This window comes from Morone saxatilis, unplaced genomic scaffold (genome assembly GCF_004916995.1).
Source record: "Morone saxatilis isolate NCDOM2014 unplaced genomic scaffold, NCSU_SB_2.0 Contig20, whole genome shotgun sequence".
In the NCBI taxonomy this organism is placed as follows: Eukaryota; Metazoa; Chordata; class Actinopteri; family Moronidae; genus Morone; species Morone saxatilis.
In genome coordinates, this window is record NW_023339763.1 from 21,385,205 (window position 1) to 21,400,185 (window position 14,981).

Consider the following 14,981-nt stretch of genomic DNA (forward strand, 5'->3'; position numbering starts at 1 on the left):
GGTAAGGGGTGTTTGTTGACAGCTCGTGTTGTTGCGTGTATGGTGCAGAGGCAGGGCGTAAATCTGACGCGTGTGATGGTGTGGTGGGTTGCAAGGGCTTTAGGCAAGACTCTTGCGGCGATGGCTGGGTCAAATGCTCCTGGAGTGTCGTGTGCGCAGATTTTTTTGAAGGTTCGCTGGCCGTTTTTTTTTTTGTTATGGTGTAGTATGTTTTAACCTCGATTTCTTGATGATGTTATTTTTTTTTGTTTTTGTGGGAGTTATTTTGTGGGGTATTTTGAGAGATCTTTGTGTTTTGAGGTATATTGAGTTTTCGCCTTTTATGTTTATATCTGCATTGTCGGTCTGAATTTGTTTCATTTAAGATGTTTGGTTTTTTAATTTCATTGCATCTCTGGGACTTTTTTTTGTTTTTTGTGTATATATTATGGATGATCTTCTTTTTGCTACTTGTGGTATAGTATTTGACCGGCTGGATGTGTTCTATCCGCTAAGTGTTCGTGCGGTAATGATCATGCTGGGGTAATAGTGGGTGGTCGTTAGGGGCGAAGTGCGGCAGGACGTTTGTCAGTCTGGTGGTCTCTCGTCACGATGAGCAGCGAATTGTACGCCGTAATGGTGTGGTTTATTGGCGGGTGTCTTGCGGGTGGTTTGGTATCGTGCGTTGGGTGTCATTAGATGTCGCGTGTGGTGCGGGATTGAGGGTGTGGAGGGGCAGTGTTAGGGATGTTCCTCGTCGCGGCCAGTATATATATCGCAGCAGCACCGCGAAATATCGCATAGCTCCCGTCGTCTGGGCCCACCAAGTAGAAGGTGTGGCGGGCGGTGCGTTGGGGCAGGTGAGCAGACCAATCCGGCCTGATCCTTATTCGACATTAATTTTTTGAGAAGTCGGGTTGGTGGGTGGGGGAGGGGATGCTGGGGTTGAGCATAGAAACTAGTTTCCTTATGGCGAGGTGATGGTAAGCTATTAGGGGGCGCCGTGGCGTTTCGAAACTGAGATGGTGTCTGACGGCGCTGTGGCTAGGTGGAGTAGCGGGAGGATGAGGCTAGCTAAGCATAGGAAGAGCTGGATGGCTGGTTGGAAGCGAGTCGTGTCTGAGTGTGAGACATTCTCTGCTGCAGACAGTGCTTCATGGGGGTGTGAGCGGGGCTGGTGGAGGAGTGGGTTGTCGGAGGCGGATTTCGGCAGTCGTTTGTTATTCAGCGGATTTGTTATGGGGAAACTCGTGAAGTGTAGACTCGCGCGTGTCCCGTGAGAAATGGCGCTCTGTGCCAGCCAGTTGTGTGGAACACATCGCCGCCAGGGGTTGTGTGCCAAGCCGCGAGGAGGTGAGCGGGTGTGTTCGGCGTCCTTTTCACTGCTCTTTGGTTCTCAGGGTATGATCGAACGTAAGCAGGAGGGTTCTATTTTGGCGTCACCAGTCAGCAGTGACGCGTGGGAAAGCTGAGAACTAGGTTGGTTGGCAAGTGGGTGTCTGTGGTGCTGTACGCGTGTGGTGGGAAAGAGGTGTACGGCAATCTTTGCAGCTGTGTACAGATGGCATGGTACCGTTATTTATTGAGAGCTCGGTAGAGGGGTGGGCGTGGGTAGGGCATTCATAGTAGGTGACGTGCGGAGTGTATCGATTTGGGAAGTATGTTTTGGAATTTTAGTTGTGTGCTGAGATTGAGGGGAGACGGTGGACAGTGGGGCGCGGCGGTTGAAGTTTGTTGTGCTATATCTGTTAGGAATATATGCACATGCGCGTAGTTGCGGCGGGGGGGGGAAGCTGACGTAGCTGTGGAAGTTACCGGAGGGTCGTCGAGGCCGTAGTGGCCCTGCACAGGGGGGACTTGTGGGCCGGCGTGCTAACGCGGCGCATTGGTACGGGCGCTGGTTAGCGGTATTCCTTTTAGCACGCAAACTTAGCGGCATGCGTATCTTGGACGGCACCGAGGTGTTTTGTTAAGCTCATCCTGAGGTTGTTGGAGTCCGATAAGGTTCTCGCAGCTACCGAGGGTGGCACGCGTGGCTCAGCCGGTAGACATTAGTCGCCGCGGGCTGGGGGGACGGGTGGAGGCCCACCCTGATGTCGCGTGTCTGTCGATCGCACTGTTGGGTGGGCTCATGGCTGGAAGGGTTGGGTGTAGAGGTTGTGGAAGGGAACTGTGGCGGGAGGGTCTGGGACGGTGGGAGGGTGTGCGTGCTCGGTTGAGCCATGGCAGAGGCTCGCAGTAAGCGCGAGCGTGTCTCGGTGCGGTGTTCCTGGTGCGTGGCAGTGGGTCCAGGGTCGTTTAAGCAGTGCTAAGGTAGGACAACCAGCTGTGATGCCGGCGCCGGAGAGGCGTCCCAGTGGGGGCAATGGCTCGTTAAGTACGTGCCTGGGGGAGTGGAGGCGCTGTGGCGCGGTGAGGATCGTCTAGGGCAGAGGAGGGCTGGACTGGTGAGCTAGAACTGTGAAGCTAGTTAATGCTGGTTGCTGCGAATAGAAGGTGTGAGATACGACCCAGGCAGACAGTTTGCTTGGTATGGAGCTGCAGAACATTATGACCACCAAGGAGCCCAGGTTTGCATAATGTTATGGGTGATTGGTGTATATTGGTTACAATACTGCCTTACTGCAGATATATCGGTTTCAGCATATGTTATACAATATGTGCCGATATGAAAACTTTTTCATCGCGTTTTTCATATTTCAATCTATTTGTAATAGATTGTGACTTTTCCCCAGTAATAGTTTGCTTGATGGAAATGACACAAATTTGAAGTCCTTTTAAAAGCCTTAAATATTAGGGGCTTTTGAAAAACTGGCTGGAGCCCCAGAAGCCACCCATCTGCTCCTCCCCTGCACTCTGCTTTGAAGTACTGAGGCAGTATGCCAAAATCAAAATAGTGTTTTGGTGACAGTAAATCCAGAAACTAAATATGATTTAAGTAATAGGATAAAAGGTAAATTCAGAACTCCAGTGTGTCAATTTCAAAAAAGACGTTAAGTGGCAACAAGCTCACTGAAGGTTATGAAAAGTCCTGTAAATGTAGTTAAATGATGTTTGATTAAGATTTAAATGAGCTGCAGAGCCAAGTAGAGTTGACACTGAATAATTCAAATATCAAACATTGTTGTATATATACTCCATTGTTACTCTTTATTACAGAAATGAAGCACAAAAACTGTAGAAAAACCTAAACACAAAACAGCTGCAAGTCTCCAAAAGCAACAATAATGCAACCAATGCTGATACAAATATTCATTATTGCAGTGAGAGCACAGGAATACTAAAAAGATAAAACCTTTGTTTACTAACAAAATTGGTACAAAATCGAGGATACAAACACTTCCATATACACAATTCTAATCATTTCTGTGAAACTTTCAGAAAGCTTTTATCACAAGAAATTAAGAGCACTATTATGAATACAGAATTTCTCCAAAGAATTTAACATCACAATGCAGCTCGCGTTGCTCATTTAGTGGAAAACAAATTCCCATAGTTTGTGTGGAGCACTCTTTGAATGCAACATCTCCCAAATAGTAGCGATCATAATAATTTATGACAAAGTTCTAATCCATCAAGCCAAAGCAGAAGTATATACTTGTACAAGAATACAATTGTAAAACAACTGGAATACAATCAAAACACAGTCTTTTAATAATAAATCTTTAGGAAGCAGGAACACTCACCGTTCATAGAATAAAAGATTTGCTTTCTCATGCCTCCCTCTTCTCGACTTTACCACCTTGAAAAGCCTGAGTCATAAGTCATTTGAAACTCTCTTGTGCTTTTATGTAAAATAATATTGACAAAATATTTTTCAAGTTGCATAAGGCCATCAAAGCATCGTAAAGCTTGGTTAATTACCAAATGTGTTTAAATGCAAAAATCTATCAGTATGAGTATTTACATAACACTGGTGTTGCACTGGGGTGGCGGACTTAAGTGATTCAGACACTGTGACCATGTCTAATATACACAAATTTGTTTTATATTTTTCATATTCATTATTTGAATAGAACCATAAATTGCATTACTAAGCTGCAGTGTGCTTTGCTTGCTATAAATATTTCAGATTGATTTCTAGCAGCTGATGTAATGAGCCAAATACTTGAATGATGTTATCTAGCATTTAGGATACTATCAAACCGACCCAGCCCATTATTTTCACTGTCAGTGCCCCCATTTTTACAACTAAGCTGGTCTGAGTATCTTTTACAAAGTGTGTTTACAGTAACATTTAGAAATGTTTTAGTCATATACCTGTGGAAAAAACCCCACACAGATTTCAAATCTTATGACTGATGATTGCACTGTCTCGTTCATTTGTACACGCATAACAACATTCACTGGGCTAGTAATTCAATTATAAATTACTGAATGAAGACCGTAAGCAATCGAGGTCTGCATACTGAAATGCTATGTCTATAACAACATGTATGAGATGTGATTGATGTACAGTATGTGATATAACTTAATTATACTGAGGGTCTTAATTTAATCAGCCCATTCCACAAACAAAGGCAACAAGAAACTCAAATATGAGAACAAATGCAAAAGAATGCTAAGAAACAAAACAGAAACTATTGGGCCTATTTATCATTTCTACTTCCTCAGCCTAAAACCTCAGTTAGTGAAAGGATCCGAGCAAACATTGTGTACTATGTCCCCTATAACAGAATCCAACTGTTAAACAAAGTGCATATTGAATACATTGTTGAGGCCACAAATATTATCTTAAGGGATGTAACTCACATCAAGAGATAGATCTGATACAAAAGCAAAAGCACTACTATTCTTCACCTGCAGCCTCCAGAAATTTAAAGCACTTTTTCCACACTCTGAGAAAACAATGTACATAGGTTGTACTTCATTGCACCTGCAAATCAAAAGGGGTACATCTGAAGTAATGTGGTGCAACTCTGTACCTTGTTTTCTCAAAACACCTAGATAGATAAATACAAGCAGACAACTAAAAGTAGTTTAAAATGTCATTTTGAAAAGGAAAATAAACCATTTAGAATCATCTCGTCTCACAGAGGAATCTAGCACTTGATTGCACATTCACGTTTACACCTCTAATGAACATGGCCACTTTAATATATGACATTGGAGGCAAGCAAATAAGCTATACATTCAAAGTCTTCCTTTTGTAGGCTGAGGTGTGTTTATTCTAATATTAAGTATAGTCTCTCATGAGAAATGCACTACTGCAACTTGTCTGATGCTTACATGTGGCTATGACTCTGCTCATGGCTCCAGAGACTAAAGGCTGTCTTGAAGGTCCTGTGACAGAGTTTACACATGTACTGCCTCTTAAACGTCAGGGCAGAGAGAGACGGTGCATGGTAAAAGAGTGTGTCTGATTCCTGAGGGCCACCTGGGTTCTCCATGCTGTTGGACCTGGACAGAGGGCTGTGGCTGCTGGATTGCCGCTCTAGTTCAGGCCTCTTCGTCTTGCTTACCGATGAGCTACAGGGCTCCGGGCTGCTGGACTCCTCCGCCATTGCTGCAGCGACTGGCGCCGTCTGGGTGGATTTGAGCACGGAGGCCTGTGGGGAGGGACGTTCAGAGTTTTGAGGGGTCGTGGGAGGGGAGGGAGACAGAGGTGAGGGGTGTCTGTCGATCTCTTTGGCTCCAGGTTCGTTAGCAGTTGACATGTGGGACTGGAAGTGGCTCCAAAGGCGGAAGTTGGTCCTGAAGGCTTTGTTGCAGATGTGACAGATGAACGGTTTGATGTGGCATAGCAGCTCCTGGTGGCGCTCCAGGTCTTTGCGAGAGCTGAAAAGGTTTCCGCATTTCTCACATGGCCACACGCCGGCTTCCTCAGGCCCAGTTTTGGCAGTCTCTGTGTTTTCCCTCTCACTCACAGCCTCTTCTAATGGCTCCTCCTTCACTACCAGCTTGCCATGGTGGCCCATGCTCAGGTCCTCAGGCACATAGGATGAGGAGTCTTCTGAATCATACATGGGTGGACCTGAGGAGTCACTGTAACTTATGTTTTCCCTTGAGCTCCCAGTTGCTAGAGGCTCATCACTGTAATGCTCCTCTCTGAGCATTTCAGACTCCTCTTCGTTGATCTCTTGCTGCTTTAGGTGGTCTTTAACAGTCATCATGTTTTGGTTGTGGACCTCCACCTGGTGGCGCCAGATGCTGAAGGAGGACTTGAATGTCCGCATGCATTCCAGGCACGTCAGTTTCTTGTACTTACAGTGTGCCTCGTGGTCTTTCTTGACTGTTGGACTTGAGAAGCGGAGGCCACAGTAGGGGCATACGGTCGCATGTCGACATCCCCTCTCATGGTCGCCTTGTTCAAAGAGTGAAGACAGCTTCATGTTACAGAGTTTACAGGAATAAACACCAGCATCAGTGTCCTTCTGTTGAATGATCTCATCCTGTTCCTGGTAGAGGATGCTCTCGTTCGCTGTCTCCTGCTCAGATTTTTCAGCAGGATGTGTCCTTAAATGCTGTCTGTACTGAGATTGAAACACAAATACTTTCCCACAGTAAGGACATATGAAGCTCGGCCTTGATCTCTTTTTGGTGAGCGCAGGAGATTGCAAGCCCTGTTTATTCCTCTTTAACTTCCAAAGCAAGGCTTTCTTTATTTCCCTCTCACGCACAATATCTATCAACTTCTTTTGAAATTTCTCATCCAGTACAGAGGAGCTGGATGATGAGGCTGGGTTTTGTACTACACCATGCTGAGTTTGGCAGTGAGTCCACACTTTGAAGTTGGTATGGAAGCGCTTGTGGCAGATGTCACAAGCATACGGCTTTTCGGGATTGTGATACATATTTACATGGCGATGTAGTCCAGCACTGGATCTGAAAACTTTTAAACAGTTCCAGCATTTGAAAATCTTGTTCTGGGGCGGCTCCTCACTGTTCTCATTTGAGTCGCTGCTGGCACTCTGAGGTACTGTTTTTGACATGTTCTCATCAAGTGAGAGGGTATGTTCCTTAAATAGTTTGCTCTTCTTGAATGGGTACCTTCTGTTGTCTGGCCTGTCCTTTCTTTTCCCAAAAGAATTGAAGTCTGGCCTGGAACCTTGGTCATAATTTGTTTGCAAGTCTTTAAGATTGACTGGCAATGAATCTCCAACTGTGATTCGAATAATGTCCATGGGGTCAGCGAGTGGACTGCTGGGCTCAGCTTTCACGCTGACTTCTCTTTCTACCTGAGTTTCTTCATCATACCTGCTGGGGTACTTTGACCTGAGAACCAGGGGAGATGTTCTTTTTGAATTGCCATTGTGAGCAGATGTTTCTGGCCCGGAGGCTTTTGATACTATTTTAACAACTGACTGCTCACGATTTTGTAGTTCCTTGAGCTCCAGTGTGGGTGAGAAGACTGGAACGGGGCTGTCCATGGATAGTGATCTTCGAAGTAGGCTTTTTATGAGCGGCCCGCTCCTGTCGATGGTCTGGCTTGGCTCCCTGGCCTGACCCTGAAAGGGCACTTTGGTGTGATAGTGGGGCTCTTGCTCCTCATTGTCCTCTTTAGTGTCCTGATCAATGCCTGACTGCAGCCTGATGTGCTGCACTTCAGCATCACTGAAAGACACTGATGATGTTAGCTGGGGCCTAACAGATGTGATGTGTGACGAATTCCCTTTTAATATGGAGGTGTATGGGTAGGTGGACTTCCTTTCAGCAACTTCACTCTGCTCAGATGATTTCCTGCTAATGGATTCAGAGTTTCTTACTGATTCATATGAGTTGCGTTCTGATGGAGGCTGAGCTGACTCTCGAGTAGAGCGGGGAGATGAGGATCTCTCTGATGTTTTTCTCTGATAATTTGAGCGTGGAGGATGGGTTGTGTCATTCCGGACCCGACACACAATGACGCTCCTTGTCTGGATGTCGTTCTCGTCCCCTTCTGAGAACGAAAGCCTTTTTCTAGACACACAGTAGGATGCATGTGGCCGTGTCGACACAATGTTGGTGAGGAAAGGGATGCCAAGGCTGTAGCCCAGCTCTTGAATGGCCGCCAGGCTCCCTTTGTCAACAAAAAGTGAGGAGGAGTAAATGTAGTTCAGAACTATCTCGAAGGCGTCAGGCTCACAAAAGTCCAGGTTTACAACTCTCAGTGACTCTGCGTCCGTCCGTGTGAATAGGGACTGGAAATACTCACTGCTGGCAGCCAGAACACTCTTGTGAGCCTGGTACCTCTGGTCCGCCACAACCAGGACAACATCACACATCTGCCCCCTCAGGCGCTGCTCATTCAAAACCCCTAACACTGAGAGGGCATGGGAGGGATTGCTGTAATGCATTAGGCTCTCCATGGCTGAAAGACAAGAGGATTACATTTTAATGCAGGAATGTAAATACAAAAGGTTATCACTAAGTGTGCACAAAGTTAGTCATAGAGACGTGCATGAACAGGCACACATACAATAACAGCCAACCACAGCTCAGGTTCCTGCCCTATTGTACTCTTATTAATATATGAATGTGTCTATTGGCCTTGTTATTTATTATGCCACAATACCATCAGTGTCATAAATAATAGACTCTGAACAGAATCTTTTAATTCTTTTATCCCAGTATATGATGTAGCCTTTTATTATAGTTAATCTATATATATATATATGCTAACATGTAAAATATGAGGGATTGGATTAATAATTGGTAAAATATAACATCAAACAAAGATGAGTGTCTAGAACAAAATCAATACACATTTTTAGCCTCTAAACAGTACATACCATTCCACCACAAGTCTTGTTGAATTTTTTAATAAACTAAACTAGACAGATCACTCTTCTAACGGAACAACACTTTCATTTAATTGTAGAATTCTTGAAAAAGATACAGAAAATGCTTTATTTTTTTTTACATTTAAGCAATAACTTGACTTTTTAATTATTCCAGTTCTTATAATTTACAAGATATCAGCTGCGACCTGGAGGCCGCTAGAAGCCTTTAAATTAAATGGCATTTGGATGGATCTTTTCAGTTTTATATTCCTTCAGTTTAGACATTGCTTGGCAGTGTTATCTAAGAATCTTGCTTAACACGTTTGTGAACTATGCAGAAACAACAGCTTTAAGGCACAGCAATAATCTTTATGATAATGTACAGTATAATAATTACTGTCACTTATAGCTGCAAAAGTTAGTTGATTTAACAATTAGTTGTTCCAAAAGAAGAAAATTAAATATATTGATAATTGATTGACCGATAATGAAAATAGCCGCTGATTGCAGGTTAACCTTTGTAAGTTAAACCTTTTTATTTACCACAACATAGTACACACTAATACAGAAGGACATAGACAGTTTATGGACATTACATCATGTTGTTAGTCAGAAGGTATGGAAATACAGCTCTGTCAAGTCACCTTCAGCGACACAGACTAATGCAGGAAGTTTCAAAAGTTTGCTTTTAAAATAAAGGCTTTCCCTTACAGAATGTGTACTGAGCAGTGGTGGCCCGCCTCAGCAGAATTAAAGATACTCCACTTACATTGTAAAAATGTTTTTTTACACTTCTATGAAATAAAACATTAGCTTTCAAAGAAAAGGGCAGAGGTGGTGGTGTCTGCAGGCTGCATTCAGCCCCAACAACCTCCACCAATAAGATATTACAGCCAGCATGTAGGCTGAGGCGCAAAACAAAGCTTTGCTAAAGCATCACTCACACACCAAGCTCATTGCTGTGAGCACGTAGTAACAACAACAGGTAACTCATATGAAAATATCACATTACATTGTCATCCACTCCTTTCTTCTCTCACCTGTGCTATAGTAACTACTAGACATCAAGGGGACAGAGATACAGAGATTTTAGTAAGAAAATTAACCCGAAACAATAAAAGCAAAATAGGATTTTCAAACATGGGGGGGTGAATGATGGCCTTGGAGGTACATGTAGCAAGACCTAATGGAGTCTAATAACCCAGTTTGTGTGCCATTGATTTAGTGAGGTGTGGATCAACTGTATAGTCATTAGGAGGTCTGTATTGTGTGCTGCTGTAAGACACTACCTTAGTTTAAACTAGGTAGCTAATGACCTGGCAACTGAGTGTATTTACATTATCCAGTAATAAGACATATATTTTATTTGTTTACATTATTCTCATATATGTACATGCCAATCACTATGTGACACATAGCATTGTGTGAAAGGCCTATTAGTTGCATTGGAGTTAGCTTTAATAAATAGAGAACAGCTGCATTTCCAGCTATCTGAAGGGTCTAAGTCTTTCACAATCCTAGTTTTCTCTAAAATAATTCACATTGCTCCTCGAAGCGTTTATTTTGAAAATTGTGACCGGAAGGCATGTTACTTATGTTGACGTTATTGACACTTGCAATAATAGGTACATGGGCAGAAGCTTCATTCATTCATCAAAAACAAAGAAGCGCTCGGTTGTCTCTTCATCCAAACTTGTAGCCCCCGTAAAGAGAACAGCAGGGAACATCCAGCCGTGTGTGTTCGCTATGAGGAAGTCGAGCGAGGCTTTCAGCATTAGATCATCCGTGAGACGTGGCTCAGTCTCTCGTGACAGATAACTTCTCCAACCGAGGCGCCGCTTTCACTTTATTATTTAGTCACGCGTTTCTCTTCTTTTTTTGTGGGTAAATGGCGAAAGACCCGAGGCTTTCAACGGTTCTACCAAAGCAAAAGGGGAAAAGTTGAGCGCGTTTCAATGGACTCCGCCACGGTAATCCCGGAATGAAAACACACAGTCGGTGCACACCGAGAAGCTGTTGGAGTGTGGGGGAGTGAAGTGTACCCGCTACCCCCGGTGGAAGTGCTGGTTGTTTCTTTTTACTGAAGCGGTCCCACCCGGCCTGACACGGCGCGGTTGCTGTCTGCAAAACAGGTTGTAGCTAGTCGGGTTTTACAGCAGCCCAATCCCCCTTTCGAGTTACGTCAGGGAGGAAAAGGAAAACGCTTCTCCTCAACAGCACTCTAGCAACTATGTTTCCGCCTCCCTGCTCATTGTGTCTGCCGTCAAGTTTGGTAGTCCGTCTACACTTACCCTGGCCGTCGTCAGTACGCGCTTTCCTCCACACAGCCGGGACTTTATTCACTGTTGTGTAGATTTCTGCGCGCTAGTCGTGATTCCATCCATCTTGAATTTGACGTCATCCCACACCAGGGATGAGGTCATCGCAAAGAACGCTCGTCACGTGCACTACGCTCCGATAGGCTGGTAAAGGAGCAGGAGGCGGGACCAACGGAAGACTTGACACTGAGGCTAATTTAAAGGGATAGGTCATATTTTTCCTTTAAGCTGTCAATGTTTCTGTCTTTTGCAGTCTTTGTTTAATTTTTTTATTATGACCTAAGGTTATTAACTGAAATTACACTCCATATTGTAATTGTAGTTTTATTGTATTTTAAGTGTAGTATAGTTTATAGTAGGTTTGTAGCTCTATTTAGTCAGGTGTTGCAAGGGTGGAGACTTTAGTTCTTATTCTTTATCTCTTTGTTAATTTTAATGTAACTGAAGAAAAAAAACACAATTTGTCACTTTGTGTATACATTTCAAATAGCCACTTTTTGATTTGAGCAAATAAAAAGGTATTTTTAAAGGCTGTTTTATGCATCCAATGACAGAAGAGATTGTCTATGGTAGGTTTAGACCGTGAGCTGCATTTAGAATATGCATGTAACTGCATGCCCCCGTAACCCCAATGAAACTAATTAGGCCCATGAGTGAAAGGAAATCACTACAGCGTAGCAGTAGGCTTGTGTCATTACTGGCATCCAGTGGGGACTTGTTGCTATGTTTATTTTGCCTACAGAAAGCCTTGTCAGATACATTACCTGGCAACTGTCTCGTGACTCAGGTGTGGCACTGGTTGTGAAATAACTATATTTTCATCAAGTGCATTAAATTTGGCATGACAGCATGTTGCATTGAGCTGATGATTTTTATTTTGTGGCGTAACTGTATTTGACCATAGTTGACTCAGCCTGCAGCCCTGCACCTCCCCACATCCATATGCTCCAGTGCGTCAGCATGTAACCACTCATTATCACTTAATGACCGTGGAAAGTTTAATCAGGAACATTTTCACACCTCATTACTATAAAAGGAGCACAATTACTCTGCATGCAATTATTTAAAAGAATACAGAGGACCTTTCATCCAACATGAATGTGTGTATGTATGTCATAATGTCAATGTCTTTTTTTATTTTTAAAACATATCTTTGAAAGCCAAAGTATCTCACTGTTTCTTCATATAATGAGAATGAAGGCATGTTGGGAAAAGGCAGGGAACTTCTTATTCCTCCTTACTTGACACTAATGGCTGACACAGGTTGTTAATGCCAGCAGCATAGCAGGCACTGCCATGGTTACCTGTGTTGAAACCAAGTCATTAGGGATTTTGATTCCTATCCCTCATCTCTCTCACTGGCATCATAAACATGTTTACTGGCCCTGCCACTGCCACAGAATGAGTAAAATGACAACAACTATCATACAAAAATGAAAGCGAGGCCTCAGCTTCCTTCTTGAAAATCATGTGAATCAGAGGCCTTTCTCCTTTCTCTACCACACTGACTCACAAGCTTGTCACGTTGCCTTATATGTTACGTTATAGCAGTGCAAGGAATCAAATTGTCTGAATATTGTAATATTCTTGTAATGTCAGTACACTGACGAATGTAACTCAGTATTTTTACATAAATCTAATATTTACAGCACCTGCCATGATTTTGTGATCCATCAGGGACTGATGGTGCAAACGAGGGGAGGAGAAAGACAGAGCCACAGAGGATTTGGTCTTTGAGCACACCCTGAACAGTCAGTTAGCAACATCTCAAAGAGAAACATGGATGTACAATGTGGTCGTTAAACGTGTGGTTGAGATTTTGATCTGTGAAAAATGACTTGGATGCTCGCCATCTCGGTGGCCGCGGCCCTACTGGCTCTCTGTGAAGGAGAAAACACTGTACATGAAGGTAGGCCGCTACACAGATGATGGATTAACATGAAACTGAAGAATTGTCACAACAGAATATGGCATTTATGATGCAGATTTACACTTCTTGCTTTGCCTGCTTTCATTTGTTTTTAACAGATGTATTTTACTATTTGATGTCATTATGCAGCTAGAGACTACCAAGAGAACTTAAACAACAGTAAAATGTACACATTTTGTTCCAGGAAACAGCCTGTCTACATCTGGCTACCATCTATGTATCCGCAATGAGACAAGGATTGTGTCTATACTGACGATGCACAAGGTCCCCTATACCACGACGAAGCCTTGTGGCGGCTGGCTTCTCTGGACGACATGTACAGTCACACTTTACAGGATGATCTATCAGACAGAGTACAGGACAGTGATGGAGCAGGTGACCAGGTGCTGCGATGGCTACGTTCAAGTCGGTCATTACTGTGCCCTGCGTGAGTGTACTGCACATCATTTTTCCAGACAGAAGAGCACATATAGTTCTGTTTGTTGTTAGATTTCAAGTGTCTTTGTGCAAGTGTTCATAGAATTTGATGATATACCATCACACGCTGTAGACTGACAAGTCATCCGCATGACCTTTCAGTGTGTGGTGCTGTGTGCAAGACACCAGATGGAAGCACAGAAACCGCACTGCTACAAATATCTCGCTGCTAATATATGGCCTGTAACATGTTATTTCCTTTTGAACGAAGCTGTAAACAGGAGTGGGGAGTTCACTGCCAAGCCAGGATCCTGTCCAACTGCAGATGGATTGCATCCCGGATCTGAGGACTGTGAGTGGGACATGGACTGCCCAGGCTGGCAAAAATGCTGCCAGAAATTGGATCACTCTGTCTGCCGTCAACCTGCAAGTTAGTGTATATCCTGATTGTTTTTAATTAAGTATGCAACTAGGGTTTCTTGAGTAAAGTCACATGTTCTTATTAAAGGTTTCATGCAAAACCAGTAAAAGAGACTTTCCCACTGGTTTCTAGTTTCAGTGCTGTGAGTCAAGGGAATGTTGTTTGTCATGTTCAGAGTAATGAAACATCACATTTGAAGTGAGCCTATGTAACCTACGCTGTGCAACTGTGGCTACGGGTGACAATAACAGGATAATGGTAAAATGTAATGTAAGAATAGCAGAAGTAGAGAAGAGTCAGATTAGTGACCTGACTCAGTAATGTCAGTTGCACAACAATATCTATCTTGAGTTTTCTAACATTAGCAAACAACCATTATAAGTTCCTGGTCATACCAAACCTAGTATGGTTGTAACAACAAAAATTAAAATTTGTAAATTGAATTAAGACACGTTTTATTGCTAACATGAGGTCTGTGTTATTTTATGTTCAAAAGTTATATGGTGTGACTTTATAACAGCAAGGTTCTTCAAAAACAAGTCCCAATTATTTGGTATATTCCACAATGTGTACCATTGTCACTGGAACAATTTTCTACTGAAGAAATAGTCCCAGTGAAAACTGTTGAGAGCAGGAGAGTTTGTGGTTTCTTACCTTGAAAGTAACTTCACTGATTTTTCTAAATGTCACTGGTCAAAACCAGGGGAAATCAATCCAGACGTTACTGCATGCTAGGGACTGTATCAAAATTATTAGGTGGGTATAGAGGAGCAACAGAAGGAAAAGGTTATGTGTATTTTCTTTGTGCCGAAGAGAAGGAAGTCTGATATTTTGGGAAGAACTGGTGATGGGTTTTATATATATACATATATATGTGTACATATACTTCAACCATCCTTAACTGCACAGAGCTGTGCCCGGTTCATTTAGTCCCTCTCACAATAATAATAATAATAACTGTTAGTGGAATGTTTGGGGCACACTATTCTATGATTGCCATAATTTAAAATGTAAAATTAGGATGTGGATAAAATATAAAAAGCAAGCAATACTGTTAAATTGGTACATCTTGTTGTATCATAAACAGTTAAGAAGCTGTGGTGGCTTTAAGGTTAATAAAGCATACAAAGTATGATCTTGGCTTTCTGTAAGGTTTTATTCAAGTCAACCATGAATGGTCTCAACTGTCTCCCACTCTCATATGTGAAAGTCCA

The 14,981-nt window shown here is 43.1% G+C and overlaps 2 protein-coding genes across 2 annotated transcripts in view; one reads left to right on the forward strand and one right to left on the reverse strand.

Annotated features, from left to right (window-relative positions):
- Positions 1-3,110: 3,110 nt before the first annotated feature.
- On the reverse strand, positions 3,111-11,099 carry zbtb21 (zinc finger and BTB domain containing 21). The gene is made up of 2 exons (XM_035666514.1): positions 10,973-11,099; positions 3,111-8,269 (listed from the first exon to the last, which is right to left on the reverse strand). The coding sequence occupies exon 2, from the start codon at positions 8,265-8,267 to the stop codon at positions 5,205-5,207; it is 3,063 nt and encodes a 1,020-aa protein (XP_035522407.1). The 5' UTR covers positions 8,268-8,269; positions 10,973-11,099; the 3' UTR covers positions 3,111-5,204.
- umodl1 (uromodulin-like 1) overlaps positions 11,093-14,981 on the forward strand; it is a 15,240-nt gene continuing 11,351 nt past the window's right edge. Inside the window, exons 1-3 of the mRNA XM_035666515.1 lie at positions 11,093-12,908; positions 13,114-13,356; positions 13,618-13,776. Coding sequence (XP_035522408.1) covers positions 12,833-12,908; positions 13,114-13,356; positions 13,618-13,776 — 478 coding nt within the window. The 5' untranslated portion in view covers positions 11,093-12,832. The remainder of the gene's footprint in view (positions 12,909-13,113; positions 13,357-13,617; positions 13,777-14,981) is intronic.

Excerpts from the sequence above, each read along its gene's own strand:
- zbtb21 (XM_035666514.1), bottom strand. The coding sequence starts at position 8,267 with ATGGAGAGCCTAATGCATTACAGCAATCCCTCCCATGCCCTCTCAGTG.